The sequence below is a fragment of the Rhinatrema bivittatum genome, chromosome 6 (assembly GCF_901001135.1).
Source record: "Rhinatrema bivittatum chromosome 6, aRhiBiv1.1, whole genome shotgun sequence".
NCBI classification, from domain to species: Eukaryota; Metazoa; Chordata; class Amphibia; order Gymnophiona; family Rhinatrematidae; genus Rhinatrema; species Rhinatrema bivittatum.
In genome coordinates, this window is record NC_042620.1 from 49,258,677 (window position 1) to 49,278,068 (window position 19,392).

Below are 19,392 nucleotides of genomic sequence, written 5' to 3' on the forward strand. Positions count from 1 at the left end.
TATCTCAGAAGGGAAGAAAACAGAAGCAAAAATAAAATCTCTTTCCCATTTCCAGGATTTTTGTCATGGTCAAGTGATGTGGCCCCCACTAAGTGCTCTTCAGGTAAAGATTGCTGAACCTGGGAAATCATGTAAGCAAGTATGTCAAGAAAACCAGCTCATCTGTGAGCCCTCGTTCTTCCAGCACCTGAACAAGGACAAGGATCTTCTGAAGTAAGTATTGAGGAATAATGTGAAGTTGGGGGATACGTTTACTGTATACATAGGGGAACTTGTTCAACTGTATCTGATTTCTATGCCAGGATAGGGCTGGGGTCCAGAGAATTAGAATCAATGAGTGAAGATCTCCTGTAGCGAAGACGTCTGGTTTTAGAGGAGGTTCTGATTTGTTATGAACCTATGCTGCCATCTTCTCCTTGAATAGTATTGGAATCTTCTGGGCGATATTGCAACCATTTTGACCAACTAACACGTTGCCATGGCTCATAATGCAAGTTCCAATCACGTTGTTGCATTGTGCTGTCTCCCTGTTGGAAGCTGTCATGTGATCATGCAGGAGTATGGGCTGATTCACTAGGGCTTTTATTCTTTATGGTTGGTAGGGAAGGAGAGTCTAGTGAATCAGGCCCTACATATGGTCCCATCTAGAGCAATTCCAGAGATTTTATCTCATCTTCAAATGTCACCTTTTTAGATTAATAAAGGGAGAAAAACTACACGCTTCCCTCTCTGTAAGGTTTTTTAATTTTTTTAATTGGATTTCTAAATCACCTTTCCAGCAAAAGCTCGATATGAATAACTTGTGATGCATTTTCTTAAATGGCAAGCCAGTTTACCTAATTAATAAGTATCAAGCTCGGTTGAAGCATTTCATTCACTAAACCAGTGTTTCCCAAACAGCGCACCAACAGTCCTGGTCAGGTGTGCCATGGAAAAGCCACCACTGGTGCTTGCTCAGGTCCAGGCCAGCATGTGGGCTATGCTGTCAGCACCTGAAAGCAACAAGCGACACCAGCGGTGACTCTTAAACATTGCAGGAGCTCATTTCTGAGGACATGTTTAGTCACATATGCCTATCTTTCCTTGCAACAACATGAGCCCTGGAGTTTGGTAATTAAAAGGCAGCTGCAATGCACAGAGAGCCGTACCCCACCTTGTGCAGCGCAAAAAGCGCCCTCCTTTTCTGCATCCTGAGGCGCCTCATTTGAGTCCTTCCAGCCTGTCTTATCCCTCAAGCTGAGTGAGAAGGGGAGAGCACGCACTGAGCACGGGATGTGACTCTGTGAGTGAGCAGCAGTGAAGAAGCTCTGGCAGTCCGGTGCAGTAACTGACCGAGCTGGCTGCCCTGCACCGCATAAACTTCGGCTTTCTCCTGCACTCCTATATGGAGGGAGCTGGCGTCCCAAGAGTGGGGAAATCTTAGCAGTGAAGACCTGAGTAATTGGGATAGAGGGAGAAGGAGTCCAGGTGTGGTAAGGACCTCAGGGTAATGAAGGTACCGGAGTCTACTGGCAGTGAGGGGCTGAGGGAGCAGGAGCCAGTACGGGGGTGCAGTGCCCATATTAAGTCAGATGAGAATGGCAAGAGTGAAGCAGAAAGAGAGGAGGGGGGGGGGGGCCCAAGGAGAGACTCCTCTGGACACAATAGTGGGGCCGAGTTGTGGCTGAGGCCCAGCGCTCTGGTTAGCCCAGAAATGTAACCTGTGCTTCATGTTCTGCTTTCTGTATACTGAAGCTATATTCATAATATGTAAAAACTGATCAACAAAATAATTTTGCAAATTGATGTCTCTGTTAACAATCATTTGAACCTGTTTTGGAAACCTTGTTAACCATCGCAACTTTGTAAACCATTGTGATGGCGAAACCGAACAACGGTATATAAAACTCGATAAATTATGTGTATTAATGTCTATATGTATGTGTATATATATATATATATATATATATATATATATATATATGTAGCAAAATACAGCAGAACTATAGATGATATAGACAAGTAGTTATCCCAGGACAAGCAGGATGCTAGTCCTCACATATGGGTGACATTAGTAATGGAGCCCTATATACGGAAAAACTTCTTCCAAAGTTTCTATGAAACTTTTGACTGGCACCAGAGTGCCTACTGAGCATGCCCAGCATGCCATGATATATTCCCTGCCACAGGGGTCTCCCTTCAGTCTTCTTTTTTCCGCTGAGCCGTTAGCCTCGCGGTTAATCTGGAGTCCTGTGGTGAATTTCACCACTCGCAAAACTTTAGAAAAGTTCAGGAAAAACTTTCCACCGCAAGGGTTTCCCTTCCGTTCCATCGCGTTTCAGTTTTTTCCCCGAGTTTTTGTCTGTTCCATATCGTTTTCTTCCCTCATATTGCCGTCGACGGCTGTCTGGCAAAAATGGCCTCTGGTTTAAAAAAATGCCCGAATTGTGCGAGAAATATGTCCATTACGGACCCGCACCAAGAATGTGTTCTTTGCCTCGGTGAAGAACACGACGTAAAGTCTTGTACTTTATGTGCCGAAATGACATCGAAGGGACGTCTGCTCCGGATGGAGAAGATGGAGCACCTCTTCAAAATTCAACTGCTCCCAACAACTTCGACGTCAGCCCAGTCATCGCCATCGGGATCGATACGGTAAGTTGTGCTGAAACGACAACTTCCAGGTAAGGCCGGAGACGCTTCCACTCCCTCGCCACTCGCCATTGTCGAAGGCGTCCACCTCCGGCAGCGAAAAACATAAGGAGAAGCATCAGCATCGGCGCCGGTGCCCGCTGAGCCATCGAAGGATGCGGCCTCCTCCACTAAGAAAGCTCGGATGAGCACGGAGGCTCCGAGGCCTACAGTACCAGGGCGATCCCCACTGATATCGGTGCCGGGCACCATACCTCCTCAGGGCCCTGAGGAGGAATCGCCATTGCCGCCTCCCCCCATAGCTGCTCTGATACCATCAGCTATGCGGGCGGAACTTGACGAATACATCCGTCATGCAGTTCGACAAACGCTCCTCTGTACGGTGCCATGCCAGCCATCGACACCAGCTCCGATGCCTTTCGATCCTTCGCCATCGATGCCGATACTACCATCAATTCCGCCGGAATGGCCATCGATTCCGCAGCCGATGCCCGCGATGCCTCGCCAGATGCCTTCACCGATTCCACCGGTGACTCCATCGGTGCCATCTTCAGACTTCACAGTTCTTCAACCACTGATGACTAAACTGGACAATCTACTCGATGCTTTATCGAAGAAGCCCAGAGACATACAAGAAGAACCTGTTTCAGGACCCTCAGGAGTTCCCAGGCCTCATCAGCCTCGTTGTCCCTTACTTCCACCGATGCCCAGAAAGCCACCGCTGGTGCCAGTTACACCACAGCCTCTGAGGTCACCAAGAGAGACAGGCACAGACACAGAGACGGAATACTCCTCAGAAGAAGACATACTGTCTGAACCATCTCCTCCTGAGGACCGTAGAAAGTCTCCTCCGGAAGATTTATCTTTCTCAAACTTTGTGAAGGACATGGCGGACACCATCCCTTTCCAGTTGCATGCAGAGGTGGATGCCAGACAAAAGACACTGGAGGTCCTACAATTTGTAGATCCTCCCAAGGAGATTTTGGCAGTGCCGGTACATGAGGTCTTACAAGAACTCATGGACCGAATATGGGAACACCCAGGTTCACTGGCAGCGGTCAATAAGAGGTCAGATGCCACCTACTTAGTCCAGCCAATACCTGGATTTCAAAAAGCCCAGCTACCTCACCAGTCAGTGGTCGTAGAGTCGGCCCAGAAAAAGGCTAAAAGATTAAAGTCTCATGCCTCTACACCACCTGGAAAAGACAACAGGTTCATGGACAACTTGGGCCGAAAAGTTTTCCAAGGTTCTATGTTGGTATCTCGGATTGCATCTTACCAACTCTTTATGAACCAATACCAAAGAAATCTTTGGAAACAAGTCCAGGACCTGGTACTCACACTCCCTGATCAATATCAGGAACCATTCCATCAACTGGTGCATAAAGGCCTAGAGGCAGGCAAACATGAAGTCAGAGCTACCTACGACAGTTTTGAAACTGCAGCACGTAGATGGGCCTGGCTTAAGGCATCCGATCTCCGGCCGGAAGTACAGGAAAGACTAGCCGACCTTCCCTGTCTGGGGGATAACCTGTTTGACGACAAGGTTAAAGAAGCGGTTGCGACTATTAAAGATCATACTGAGACATTTAAGCAACTTTCCTTACTGCCTCAGGAGCCTCAACCCCCAGTCAGAAGACCTCCTAGAAGGGATATAAGGCGGCCTTACTACCGTCAATGCCGCTACTATCCCCCATCAAACCGTGCAAGACCATCTCGCCCAGCTCAGCATCCACAGGCTAGGCAAAGGCCGGCAAGGCCTTAAACCTCCTCCTCAAAGTGCCTCAACATCAGGTTTTTGAAAGAAAATCAGAGAGCAGCAGCCAACCCACCAACCCACTCCCACACCTACCAGTAGGAGGTCGTGTAACCTTTTTCCATCACACCTGGACCTCCATAACCACAGACCAATGGGTACTTTCCATAACAGCTCATGGTTATCGATTGGATTTTCTCACTGTACCAAAAGAAACTCCACCACTCTCATCTTGGACAGTGAACCAATTCCGAAATTCTACAAGCAGAATTATCCACCCTTCTGAGAGCCAGGGCCATAGAACCAGTCCCCGGGCCTCAGCAGGGCAGAGGATTCTACTCCCGCTATTTCCTCATTCCAAAGATGTAAATTCTAATTCTACTAGCAATACCTTTTTTATCATTCATTATTTATTGCTTGCTCGACTAGCATTATCTCTGGTACTGTTGTAGCAATTAGCATATTGGCATTTTACATTCTAAAGAGCCATATTTTCAGTTCATGCTTGAAACTATTTCTTTCTGTTATCTGGAGTAATGGCTCTGGATGTGAGTTCCACAGCTTGGGGCCTGCTATTGAAAACATTTGGTCTTATTTTCATTAGGCATGTGTTCTGAGTGGGAGGGTACCATTAGAAGTCTTTGTTTTGTGATCCTAGGTGTTTCTTTGGTGTGTAGGGCTGAAGTGTCATGCCTAATAAGCATGGATCAATATTGTTGATATTGAAAATTAGGGATCATACTTTATAATGAATTCTGGATTATACAGGAAGCCAGTGCAGGGCAATCAGCGAGGGAGTGAAGTGTTCGAATTTCCTTGTCCCTAGTAAGAGTCTTGTAGATGCATTTTGAAGTAACTGTAGTGGTTTTAGTAGACTTGAAGAAAGGCCTATTAAAAGGAAGTTGCAGTAGTCTAAGTTTGCAAATATAAGTGTTTATAAGACAGTGTAGAAGTCTTGTTAACAGAGGTTTTAGTCAATGTAATATTCTCAATTTGGAGTATCCTGTTTTGGTTAATTTGCTTATATGCTTTTTCATAGTGAAGTTCTTGTTGATCTGAATTCCTAGGTCTCGTACATCATCTGATGGAGTAATATCGTTGACTATCGTGTTGTCTCTCCTTAGCCAAACAATTTCCTTTTTTTTTTTGGGTTTAGAGTTAGTTTCAGTTGAGAAAGTTTTTACTGTATGGCCTTCATGTGTGTTGACAGGGATGCTGCAGTTTTTTCAGATGTTTTCTCGAAAGGGATGTAGAATTGTATGTTGTCTGCATATAGGAAGAAGTTGATTCCTAGATTTTCTAGTAAAGCGCATATAGGCAGCAGATAGATTTGAATAGAGTGGCCAAGAGTGCTGAGCCTTGGGAGACGCCTGTTTGACTTGGACTGATCTATCTTTTAGGAGGAAAAAAACCATTTAATATTTCGACCTATTCCAATTTTTCTCATTTGGTGTCGTAGTAGAGTATGGTCAACTGTGTTGAATGCTGCTGTTAAATCTATTAATACCAGGAATTATGATTCATTGTTGTCAAAGCGCTGTAGAACAGGATCGGTTAAAGAAATGAGTAGGGTTTCTGTTGAGTGATTTTTTTTTCTGAATCTGAATTAGTTCTTTAATTGTGATAGAACTACTTTTTCTAGGACTTTTGGGATGAAAGGCAGGTTGGATATTGGTCAGTAATTGTCCCAATCATTGATTCTGTCGCTTTTATATTTTAGAATTGGTTTAATATTTTAGAATTGGTTTAATCACAGCTTGTTTTTCCTTGTTGGAAACCAATCCTGCTAGTGAATGGTTTACTATGGTTGTGAATATCAGGGTTACTACGCAGTTTACCTTTTTCAGGGCACTTGCCGGGATAGGGTTCAGTGGGTGGGTCAGGTGCTTCATTTTAGTGATGATTTAGTTTACTTCAAGTTTACATACTGTGTCAAATGAGTTCCATTTCATTTGACCATATTTTTCTTCTGGTTCTTTTGTTGGTAGGCAGGGGGAGAATTATGATTTAAGTGTATTGATTTTGTTTAAGAACAAATTAGCATATTCATTGCATGAGTTCTTTGTAAAGTCATAGTTATTTGAGATGGAGGAGGATGGATTCTTGATCAGGGTTTTATAGAGTAATTTTCATTACACCATGAATATTTTGTGTAATATTCTTTTTCTTTGGCTTTATTGATCACGGTATTTTGTTAATAGGGATTTGTATTTTTCTAGGGATTCCGTACAATGGCATTTCCTCCATTGCTTTTCAGATTTTCTCAGGGTCTGTTTAGCATGTCTTAGCTCTTCGCTATACCACGGTTTCTTTTGTTCAGTTTTGTTGCCTTCATTTTGGAACGTGTTTTTCTGGATTGGACATAGGGTATCTACTATTTCATTGATGATTTTATCCCAGGAGTCAAAAGATGAGGAGGCATTATCGTGATCAAACTCAGTAATTTTATTTTTAATAGATTCTTTGAGTGTTTCAGGTTCTATCTTTTTTTCAGTATGTGAAAGATTGATTATTATGTGCGTTTGTAGTGTGGTGAGGAGAGTTACTTCAGCCTTTATTAGCTGGTGATCAGAACAGGGTAATATTTTGTGAGAAGAATTGATTACTCAGTTATTGCAATGGGTGAAAATTAGGTCAAGGATGTGTCCTGTTTTATGGGTGGGGTTGCTTACAAATTGTGTCCATCCCATGGCTTCCATAGTATCTAGAAAGATTTTGTGGGCTGTAGATTTCAGTCTGCTGTCTACATAAAGATTAAAGTCTCCTACAATTAGGGTCGATTCTGGAGCCAGAAACGCTTTAGTGAAGATTTCAGTTAGAGGTGAGCAGTCTTTTTTGGAGTGTTCCGAGCGGGGAATAGATCAGACCGATATTTAGAAGTGGAGATTTTAGTATTGCAATTTCATTGGACGGGTTTATCTCAATTTTGTATAGTTTAAGCTCTTTTTTTTTGCAGATTATTAAGAGACCCCTCACCTTTTCGTTTGTGTCTGGAGAAATGAAAGATATCATAGTTGGGGATGATCAATTTGGTTTAGGAGTACATTATCACAGTCTTTCAGCCATGTTTTGGTAATACAAAAGACAGTGGGATTAAGTTCATCTAGCAGGTCAATTTATCAGTGGGATTTTTTTTTTTTTTAATAGCGATTGAACATTTAATAATAGTAGCATGAATGTTAGGCAGGAAGAGAAAACAGAACATTGTTACTTATCTTGTGATAGATCAGGTTTTGCTTTTCCCTTTGCTTGCGTTTTGAAGTTCTCTGGTGATTTTGGTGGTTTCCTTGTCCTGTGATTGTTTCAGTGGGGTGAACCAGCTCCAATTTGTGATGTGCTTGCTTCAGGCGTCACTTCAGGGGCGCACAAAGGGGCAAGCATCTTTGTTGCACTCCTTCGTGCGCATACCAAGGGCCACGCGCCCATCGGCACAAGCGCCTTAGGCATTGCAGCCACTCGCTTAAGAATGCCAGTATGCACACCCGGTTACACTGGACCTGACATTTCAATATATATCGATTAGCAGTATATCTTTTAATAAATAATATAACTGATTAAGTGGCAAGCGCAAAGATTAAATTAACCTAGTGGACCTGCTGGTCTAATCCCTGACCCCAACGAAATAAATGTTGGGCATTGTGCCAGATTTCCCCCCCCCCCCCACCAAAAAAATCACCCAAAGGTACCAGAATCATATCAGCATATATGCCTGAGAAGCCTCCCTTTCTTAAACTACCCCCGAATTTACAAAATAAATTTTGGCTCCAGGCTGCCCTTGAAGCCCGTCCGCCCTACTCAGCATCCCCCAAATCTCTTACCGCCACTGGAAGCTCAGTGCAAGCATTCAGTTCACGGTGAATCCAGTGCTGCTTCAACAGCGATGCTAATATTATTTTGATAAGAACACTTTTAGCTGACAGCAACTCTGATGTGCCAGGAGCTACACTTTCACCAAGCTCCCGGTGGCAGTGAGGGATTTGAGGGGTGCAGAGTGGGGCAGAAGGGCTTGAGTTGGATTTGCAGGGGAAGGGAGGAAAGGCATGACTGGAGTAAAAATGTCTTTGGAAAATTTGGGATAGGAAAGGGAGGGAAGGATTTTCAGGTATTATAGGCCTATCATGGTTTTATATCATTCAGGAGGCTTGAGGTGGGGGTGAAATCAGGTGCAATGCTCAACACTTGTTTTGGGGGGGGGGGATGGGCGGGGAGTTACATCAGGTGGACAGGCCCACTAGGTTTTTTATTTTTTTGTTTGTTTTCTTTCTGGTTATCTTGCTATATTTGAATGTAGCCTGATAACCTTTACACCTAAGTGTTGATATTCAAACATAGCATTTTAGGTTTCAAAGTTCTACAGGTAGGTATGCCCAGATAAGTTTATTCAAGGATATTCAGCTGAAAATTCCTAACTTTAGCCAGATAGTTATCCATTCTCTGATTTTTATTGGCCTGATTATGTTAATCTGCAGTTGCTAGTGTAAAGTCCATTGGAATATTTGTGTAAAAAGTCAAATATCTTCCTTATCTTCCTTAACTTCCTTCAATATCGATATAACCATGTAACTCCTCCTCAAGTTGCTACATTGGTTCTCTGTCCACATACAGTTCAAGCTTCTCTTCCTCACGTATAAATACACTCACTCTGCAGCTCCTCATTACCTGTCCTCCCTTTTCTCTCCCTACACCCTTCCTCGTGAACTTTGCCATCAAGTAAGTTGCTCTTATCTGTGCTCTGCTCCTCCACCGCCACTCCCAATTCCTCGCTTTCCACCTTGCTGCACCATATGGCTGAAATCGACTTCCTGAGTCGGTGTGCCATGTTCTCTCTTTGGCTATTCAAATCCAGTTTAAAAAAACACACCTTTTAGAAACTACTCTTAGATCCGAACCACTTCTGCACAAGAAATGCACTTCCCATAGACTCTTGTTTGTCATGTATGTTTGTCAACTAGATTGTAAGCTCCATGGAGTAGGGACTCTCTCTTGTGTATTTTTAGAGTGCTGCTCTCTGGCTCCAGTAGTGTTCCCAGCCTCACCGCCCCGCCAGAGGAGAGGGTTTCAGCCATCGCTCAAGAGCAGCATCCTCTGGCTAGACTCAGGGTGCAAGTGTACCGGCTTCAGAAGGAAGCTGTAGTCCGTGGCTACTGGCCATGGACTGTTGGCTTAGATGAGTAGGATTTTAAACAGGTACTTTCTCTCTTTTATTTATTTTTATTTTTTTAATGATTTCACCTCTTCTGTGGCTGTGGGAAGAATTTTTTTCTAGCATGACTTGCTTATGAAACCTATGGGTGGTGGTAAGTTAGTTTTCAGTGGCTAATAATACATTGTTTAGAGCGGTGAATTAAAAAAAGAAAAAAATTTCTGGCATTTTTCCAATCTTGCAGCATAAAGAGGTTCATGTTACAACTTGCAGCAATGGGTTTGGAAAATGAGCTTTTGCAAGAAAGGTGGTTTTGAGTCGGTAGTATACTTGTTCATACCTTTTACTTTGTTTTGCTGCATCTGTGACTGTGGATCACTTGCACAGTGTCTGTGCTCGTTTAAGAAAGCGAGGAGAGAGAAAAAGGAATGAAAAGTAAAGGAAAAACAAGGGTGGGGAAAAGTGAAATAGAAAGGAAAGAAATCATGTAAAAACACAAAAGAAAGTAATCAGGCACACACCGCAAAAATGGGGACATTGTTATTCAGTGTAAAACGCGTATTGAAATATTGTCAGCAAAACAGTTTTCTGCCTTTTCATGCCTTGCCCCTCAGAAGAAGTTGTTCTCTTTGAAATGTTTGCATCCTTGCGGTAGAATCCAGCCATGAACTGCTGGAGAAATGGCTGAGGACCTTGCTGTTAAGATGGAAAGCTTGCCATCTCTCCTGGACCACATGGGAGTAATTGGTGTTACTTCAACGTGTTAACTGCGTAAGCATCCATTGCAATTATCACTGTAACACCTAAGTGATCTGCATTCACGGTTTCATTCCAAGCAGATGGCTGGCACTGAGTTAACTGTAAACATAGAACTCCTGACCTCCAAAAGAGAGAGCTTATTTAAAGTGAACATTGACAATTTGGGAACAAGGGACAAATAGTAATTTGTGTGCATGTGTCCTTATCCATACATACATGTTCATTTACTGCAAAGCCATTAACTTTTAAAGGTCATTTGACCGACCATGGTTCTCTGCTATAGTCTCCATAATGATCTAGGCACCACTCCATAGTTCTGTATGAAAGGATCAGCTATCTTTCAAACTCTCTCTTCTTCATTCAAAATTTACAGCCTTCAGTATGCTGTTGCATTATGCTGACATTCTCTTGTTCCTACCATTAAGGGTTTGTGGGTTTTTTTCCATGTATTTTCCTTAAATCATTCTATTTGCTTCCTCGTCTTCTCTCAGGATAATAGTATTATCATGTACTGCATTTGTTAAATGGAACGATTTTAATTTTTATAGCAGTTTTTAGTTATAAAAATTTATCAGGTTAAGCATATGATAAACACCTCTAGAAGCTGCCATACATTTCCTACAGAAACACACACACATGTACGTTCCTTCTGTCACCCAGCCTTGAGGGTTCTGAGGACATCTACATTCTTCTCCTGTACTCACTAGCATGAGCTCTAGGTACCTGAATTGAAATCTAATATGATCACTGCCTTGTCCCAAAAGGGCCAGCAGTATCCTTTGTAAGAAGTCAGTAAGCCATTTTATTGGCATGAGGAGATGCATCTAAAAATAAGAACCAGTGCTTCTGATGTAATTGAAATGATCTCCACCTATATCTGTTGGTGGCACAGTCTGTTTCAGGGGAATTATCACATTTAGCAAAATTACTTTTGCAGCTTTGTCCCAGATTGTATGGTCTCTGGTCCCTGTTATAGGCTTCTGATGAAGGGAGTAAGCAGGAAATGTGGATTTCTTATGCTATTTGAGTCTGACCTGAAAGTCTTGACCAGACCTACCTATCTACACCTACTGAGGAAAGTAGAATTCCCACTTCAATCCATTTGTCCATACAAGTCAAATTACTGTTGAATAATAACTGGAAGGAGAATATGGGGCAGTGTTTGAACAAAGATCAGAGATTATCTGATCCCTGCTGAATAATGAAGTTTGCAGTCACTGTGCATGGTGTGGAATGGTACTGCCCAGGGAGAGTTTACAATCGGGCCGATACAGTAAAGTCCGCAGGAGAGTGGACGAACGCCCGCTCTCCCGGCGCACGCACCAGCCATTCGCCGGTGCGCGCGATTCTCTATTTAAATTAGGTGATGCGGTAGATCCGGGTAAAAGGAGGCGCTAGGGACACTAGCGTGTCCCTAGCGCCTCCTTTTTGACAGGATCGGCGGCTATCAGCAGGTTTGACAGCCGACGTTCAATTTTGCCGGCGTCTGTTCTCAAGCCCTCTGACAGCCACGGGCTCAGAAACCGGACGCCGGCAAAATTGAGCGTCCGGTTTTCGGCCCGACAGTCACGAGCCTGAATTCAAATTTTTTTTTTTAACTTTTCGGGACCTCCGACTTAATATTGCCATGATATTAAGTCGGAGGGTGTACAGAAAAGCAGTTTTTACTGCTTTTCTGTGCACTTTCCCGGTGCCGGAAGAAATTAGCATGTGTGGCTTGGCTGCACATTTTACTTTCTGTATCCCACGCGCATACCTAATGGGCCCTCAACATGCATTTGCATGTTGAGGGCGCTATTAGGTGCCACGGGTTGGACGCGCGTTTTCCTCCCCTTACTGAATAAGGGGTAAGGGAAAATGTGTCCAAGAGCAGGCTAACAGTGCGCTCCATTGGAGCGCACTGTACTGTATCGGCCTGAATGTGAGGGAGAACTAAACATCTTAATACAGTTGTCAGATCATTATTCCCTCATGTGCTGCAAACGGTTTTTACCAGATTTCAAAGCACCAGCATGATTAAGTCACAAAAGTTGCATATTTGGTCTCCCAGTATGTTCCTTAGTTATCAGTCATGTACTATTTAGAGGAATGTTTTTTTGTACTCTAAAGCTGTCGTATTGGACGCATATTAAGACTGGTCTTGAGATGTACTGCATAAAAAGGGCAAAACAAGAGTATTAGGGAGACAATGTGAAAGAGTAGATAGGCTCAATATCTACTTCTTATTATCTAGCTAACTTTTACTGGCTATTTGGTTGTGCAGGACCCTGATGAGTCTGCCTGCTTAACTCTGTTAGCTGGATAAGTGTATCCAGATAACTTTAGGACTACTTGGAAGCAGTCCTAAAGTAGCCAGATAATGCAGAATATTTGCATTAAATGGCTAACGGATAACTGACGAGTGGTCCAGGACGGAATAAGGTAATCTGGCCAAATAGTTAACCAGATAACTACTTAGCTGGATAACTTGAAGCTGGTGAAACTGGCGCAATTTTCAAAACCTTGTGGCTTGTCCAACTAAGTGTCAACTTAGACAAACCCTTTTCAGTATGGACCTCTAAATGTGCATCAGTGCCACTGGTGAAGGAGACAAGTGGAAGCTGAGGAGTAAATATTTAATTATCCTAGCTGCTATTACTGTTAATTTGATGAGAAAAAATAATTTTATACCTCTTTCAGGAGTGAGATAGGTAAACATTTCAACATAGCTAATAGAGAAAAGAATAACTATTTTTTCTGCACTCAGGCAGGCCAATCCACACCAGTGGGTTATGCAAGCCTACCAGCAGATGGAGACAGAGTAAAGCTGACTCTCTGAAGTCACTGATGTATAGCCATGCCCCAACATCTGCCCGCTAGTGTTCTCCATCTCCAGCAGATGGTGGACATGCAGCTCCCTAGTGAGGACTGCTTGTGGTTTAAAAAAAAATAAAAATAGAGAAAGAGGATAGAAGATTAGGAGAAGATTCAGACGCAACGCTTAAGCTCCTGAGGTGAAATCCATTTGGTCCCTCCCTCAGTTGAGCACTTGGTCTGGAAGCCTGGCCAGACGTAGACTTAAAAAAAAAAAAGAAAAAAAAAGCGGAAAAGAGAATGAGGGAGTGATTGGCAGTGAAGGCTTGTGCCCTCTCCACCTGTAGCTGGTGACCTGATCGTGCACTCAACCAAGGAAACTGATCTTAGGTTAAAAAAAAAAATTTAGCAGGGAAATTTTAGGCCCCCTCTTCCCCCCCCCCCCCCCACCCTTACTGGGTCGTCCTTTCCCTTGGCATTTCCCTCTGTCTCTTATCCCCTCTGGGGAGTTAGTGAAGAGTGGAGGCAGCTCTGGCTCGGTAGGTTGAGCAGCTTTTGACTATGGCCCCACTTCTCAAGCTGTGATCAATCAGCAGCATGGTAGGCCATGGTGGCATTTTTTCCCCACGCATTTAGGCATGTGCATGCATTCTCACCACATGGCGGTGTCCTGATGTATGTGTGCACATGCACGGGTACTTGTGCATGTACAGTCGCGGCTTAGATTTGAGCACGTATTTGTGTGGGTACACCCAGGCACCATTGGTGTGCATGCAGAAGGCCGCCTGGAGCAGAGTTCAGGAAAACTATGGCACCAGAGACAAGACAAAAAAAAGTCTAAACACCTTGCTACCTGTGAGGCTTGTTATACAAGGACAAGCCAGTCATCGCTCTCTCTGAGCCAGTGTTGGCACTGTTTAGATGCTCAAGGCGATTAGAATACTACAGATTTTGCTGACTTTAGGACATTCCCTCTATCTATAGTAGCTCTGGAGGGGAGTGGGGCAGGAAGTGACACAGTGGACAATTCCCCGTCCCCATTGGTAGAAGGCCTATGGCCACACCTCCCTGAGTGTGTCCTATATTGTCTTATCTCAGAAGCTAAGCAGGGTTTGGCCTGGTTAAGTACTTTTATGTGCATCCTTGAGAAGAGGGATCAGAGTACCAGGTTTGGGCCTATAGGCCATGATAAGGATCCATCCCCCTTCTCCTGGGTGAAAATTTTAGAGGGCCTGCAGGCTTTTCTACTGGGATGCCCAGGGAAGCAAAGCACCTTAGTAAGAAGGGATCATGTTCTTGGGTCTCCCACTTGTCATCCACTGCAGGTAAATGCTGCAGGGAGGCTATCTCTGGAGATGTTCAGGGGAATGCAAATCATGACTCAAGGATATTCCGATGGGGACTTGGCTTTCTCATCTCTAGAAAAGGGAGAAATTCCACCTGATTTGGAACTACATCAGACTCTACTCCATTTTTTTTCCACAGTTGCCAAGTCTGTTGACTAAGATCCTTAAGACGCAAAGCTTCCCGTTTCTTTCCCCTCCTGGATCCAATTCAAGAGTTAATTGACCTGGAGTGGAACACTCCGGAGGCAAGGTTTAAAGGGGGGCACATTTTGGTGGGTTTGTATCGCTTGGAACCTAAGGCAAGGGAACAGTTGTGATTCCCAAAGGTGGATGCCTTGATATGCGCTGTTACCAAGCAACCCACTAACCTGGTTGAAGGAGGAGCAGCTCTAAAAGATGCTCAGGAAAGGAGGATTGAGGCCTTTTAGACTATGGCAATGACTTTGCAAATTGCTTCTTGCTGCTGCATGGTTACTTGGGCTGGTTTGCGTCTCTCTCAGGAAACCCAAGTTGCAGGATTCGATAGCATATCAGTGATGGAATCAGGAGCCGCATTCTTAGCTGATGTGGGCTGTGACTTGGTGAGGACGGGCACTAGAGGGGTGGCTTCTGTGATAGCGGCTGGGCACCAGTTGGACTGTGAAATTAGACTTGAAGATAGTGTCTGCTGACCAGTCTCACAAGTTTCCTCAATTGCCGTAGGATAAGAAAACGGTGTGGTGTCCTTTTGAGGCTAAGGACCATTCCAGGGATTCCTTTCTTTTTTTATCCTTATAGAGAAGCAACTAGCCCCCAAAGTCTCATCCCTTCAGAAGTTCTCAGTCATTTCAGCCTAAGAAGCCTCATAAGGATGCGGGCTCCAGATCTAGAGCATCTCAGTCTTTGCAGTGAAGATATATGGGGGCTCACCTACTGAATCAGGAGATAGGTGGGCATCTCTCTCTTTTATCAAAGGTGGACCCAGATTACAAAGGACCAATGGGTCCTGTTGGTGGTAAGGGAAGGCTATGCTCTCTAACTTCTCCAAATTCCTCTGGATGCATTTACGGTCTCTCCATGCAACTCTGCAGAAGAGTGGCAGTGGAGACTACATTAAGGTGGCTGTTGAATTTGAAGGCTGTAATTCCTGTTTCCAGTTTGCAAGAAAATACAGGGTGCTATTCCATTTATTTTGTCGTTATTTTGGCTCACTTTAGGATGAAAACCCTACGTTCCCTAATTATGGCAGTACAAAACGGGGAATTTCTCATGTCTCTCGATCTGATGGAGGCCTGTTTACATAGTCCCATTCGCAAGAAACATAGTTTCCTATACTTCACTGTTCTGGGACTTTGTCATCAATTTCAGGCCCTGTCCTTCAGACTGGTTACTGCACCCATGACCTTGTCCAAGGTCATGGTGGTAGCGGTGTCCCTGCGAAAGGAGGGCATTCTAGTCCATGCATATCTGGACAACTGGTTGATTTGGGCAAAAAGTGCAGAAGAGTCACTTGGCATCTCGCAAGATCTACTTGCTTCAGGTACTAGGCTGGGAGGTGAACTTGGCCAAGAGGAGTTTACAGATGCTAGAGTATCTTGGCATGAAATTCAATACAGAGCAGGCAGAGTTTCTGTCTGAGAGTCACAGTCAGAAGTTAGTTACTCAGGTTTAGGCCCTGAGAAGGACTATTCGCCTGACAATGTGGTCATTCCTCAGGTCCTGAGATCTATAGCAGCCACATTGTAGTTCCTTGGGCGAGGGTGCATATTTGGCCCTTTCAGCATGCATTGCACTCCTGGTGGAATCTGCAGTTGCAGGAGTACACTGTGAGACTCCACTTGCCATTGGAAGCACGTGCAGTTTGACTGGCCATGCTTTGCAGTTTGCCAAGCGGCTAGAAGCTTGAACAGTAAGGATAATGTCAGACAATACCCAGGACAGTGGCCTACATCAATCATCAAGACAGAAAAAGAAGCCACCAGGTGTCAATGGAGGTAGATGCCCTGAGTGAGGGCAGAACAACATCTTGAGGATTTATCATCCTTCCACATTGCCGGTTTAGGACAGTGTATGGACTGACTTCCTCATCAGACAGGTCTTGGACCCAGGAGAGTGGGAATTGGCAGATGAGGCCTTTTAATTCATAGTGATGCATTGGGGCCAGCTATACCTGGATTTGATGGCAAACTTCAACAATGCAAAAGTACCAAAGTTTTTCAGTTGCAGAAGAGATCCAAGAGTGCTAGAAATCGATATTCTCATTCAGGTTCATCCACAAAGCAGGGAGGCCATGGTATGCCAATCTTCAGAGGCTACTGGTGGACAGCCCTTTCAGACTGTCAGACTGAAGGGATCTGTTGCATCAGGGGCCAACACTGCATGACGATCCACATCTGTTTTGTCTTATTTTATGACTCTTAAGAGGGATCTGTTACTGAAGCATGGTTATTCTTGTGCAGTGATTTCCACTTTGCTCCAGGCCAGGAAGTTTTCTACATCCCTAGCTTATGTTGGGGTTTAGAGAGTGTTTGAGAGCTGTTGTGAGGGGCGAGGTTTTCACCCTCTTAAAGTTGAAATTCCATTGATATTGGAAATTTTCAGGAAGGTTTAGTTAAAGCCTTAGCATTAAACACTCTGAAGATGCAAGTAGCAGCTCTCCCTTGCTATAGGGGGCGGGTCAATGGTATCAGCTCTCACTTGCTATAGGGGACGGGTCAATGGTAGATCCTTGTCTTCCCATCCAGATGTATCCAGATGTTGAAGGGAGTCAAACATTTGTCGTTCCTTGCGGCTACCGGTGCCTCTTTGGAACCTTCATCAGGTTTTGCGTGGTTTGGCGGGTCCTATATTTCTGCCACTGCATGGTCTCTTTGCGGCCGCTCACCTTGAAAACAGTTTAACTGGTAGCAATCTGTTTGGCACAATGGGTCTCCGAGTTACAAGCTTTCTTGCCGTGAGCCATTTCTACGAATGACTCCGGGAGCAGTGCAGCTTAGAACTGTACTGTGTTTTTTGCCAAAAGTGTTTTCTGAGTTTCTTTTATATCAGTCTTATTTCCCTGCCCATGATGGACAGGGATACACATGAGCAGGATTATCGTCTTTCACATGCCTTAGATGTCAAATGGCATCTGGTGCGGTACATGATTATTATCTCCTCCAGGAAGTCTAATTGACTATGCTCCATGGTGGAGGAAACAAGGCGACTATAGCTGGTTGGGTGAAAGAAATCATCATGGCCACATATGTGGTGGCAGATATTCCATTTAGACAGGTCAGGGTGCATTCCACTAGAGCTTGGGTGGTTTCGTGAGCAGAGCTTTGGTGGTTGTCTCTCATCAAGATTTGCCGAGCAGCAACATATGGTCTTCCTTACACACTTTCTCCAGGCATTACAGCTTATACATTAGCGCTCAGAAGGACACGGCTTTCATGTGTGCGGTGTTGACAGGACTGCATGCAGCCTCTCACCATTTTCGGTAGTAGCTTGTAGGGACTGGCCTGCCTAAGTGCAGTGGAAGAAGAAATTAGTACTTACCTGATAATTTTCTTTCCTCTAAGAAAGGCAGGCTGATCCACAATCCATCCGGGGCTGCCTACTTGCTTTTAGTTCATCCTTTATATGCAAGTGAAGTGTTATTTCTGTTCTACTTATCAGGTAAGTAGCAATTTCTCCTTTTTTAAGCAGCACTATTTCCACACTAATTTTTGCGTGTGCCAGAATCTCTTCCTGATTTTACTGGTTTTTCTCTGGTTCTCGACTGGGATGCTCAGAGACATGCGTCCCTTCCTGCACGATGAGCCTGATGTAACCCGTCAGAGGTCAGTCAAAAATGAAGGAGAAACTGCAACAAGTCAAAAATGAACAAAACATATATACTGTATTTTTTGCTGCATAAGACGCACCTAGGATTCAGAGCGGGAAAATTAAAAAAAAAAAAATGGTGTGCTAAACCGGCTCTGTTCCCGGGCGTCTGTGCGTCTTATGGAGCGAATTAGGGGAGGGCATAAAATGGTTTTTTTTTGTCCCCATTCCCCATCCCAACCCTTTAAATTTAATTAACTACAACCCCCCCCCCCCCCCCCCCCAAGACTTGCCAAAAGTCCCTGGTGGTCCAGCGTGGGTCCGGGAGCGATCTCCTGCACTCGGGCCGTCGGCTGCCAGTATTCAAAATGGCGCGATAGCCTTTGCCCTTACTATGTCAGAGGGGCTCCAGGTGCCATTGGTTGGCCCTTTCACATGGTAGGAGCACTATTGGTCGTTGTAGGAGCACAATTGCTCCTACCATGTGACAGTGGCTGACCAATTGCACAGGTAGCCCCCGTGACATAGTAAGGGCAAAGGCTATCGACGCCATTTTGAATACTGGCAGCCGACGGTCCGAGTGCAGGAGATCGCTCCTGGACCCTGCTAGACTACCAGGGACTTTTGGTAAGTCTTGGAGAGGTCGGGGGGGGGGGGGGGTGTAGGTTTGTTTTTGTTTGTTTGTTTGTTTTTTAATATTTGCTTCATAAGACGCACAGACATTTTCCCCCCACTTTTGGGGGAAAAAAATTACTTCTTATGGAGCGAAAAATACGGTATTTTTTTTCTTGTGTCTGCAGTTTAACAGAACTAATTAATGGTAGCTTTATTGAATGAATGGCTTTATTTCTTTCTTGATTTAAAAAGAATACGTTTTTTAATTGTGCGGATAGGCGTAAAATTGGCATGTACCTCTTATAGGTAAACTTCACCCCACATTTTCAAATTGAACTTATGCGCTCATGTTAACTTATTTCTCACGTAAGTCCTGATTTCCACATAAGTCCTGATTCCCCTATGAGGAAAGACTAAAGAGGTTAGGACTTTTCAGCTTGGAGAAGAGACGGCTGAGGGAGGATATGATAGAGGTGTTTAACATCACGAGAGGTCTAGAACGGGTTAATGTGAATCACTTATTTACTCTTTCGGATGGTGGAAGGACTAGGGGGCACTCCATGAAG

At 44.3% G+C, this 19,392-nt stretch overlaps 1 protein-coding gene across 3 annotated transcripts in view; it reads left to right on the forward strand.

Annotated features, from left to right (window-relative positions):
- MGAT5 (alpha-1,6-mannosylglycoprotein 6-beta-N-acetylglucosaminyltransferase) overlaps positions 1 to 19,392 on the forward strand; it is a 422,238-nt gene that overhangs the window by 394,613 nt on the left and 8,233 nt on the right. For all 3 annotated transcript variants that reach the window (XM_029605357.1, XM_029605355.1, XM_029605356.1), the window contains one exon: positions 56 to 213. In XM_029605357.1, the coding sequence (XP_029461217.1) occupies positions 56 to 213 (158 nt within the window). The remainder of the gene's footprint in view (positions 1 to 55; positions 214 to 19,392) is intronic.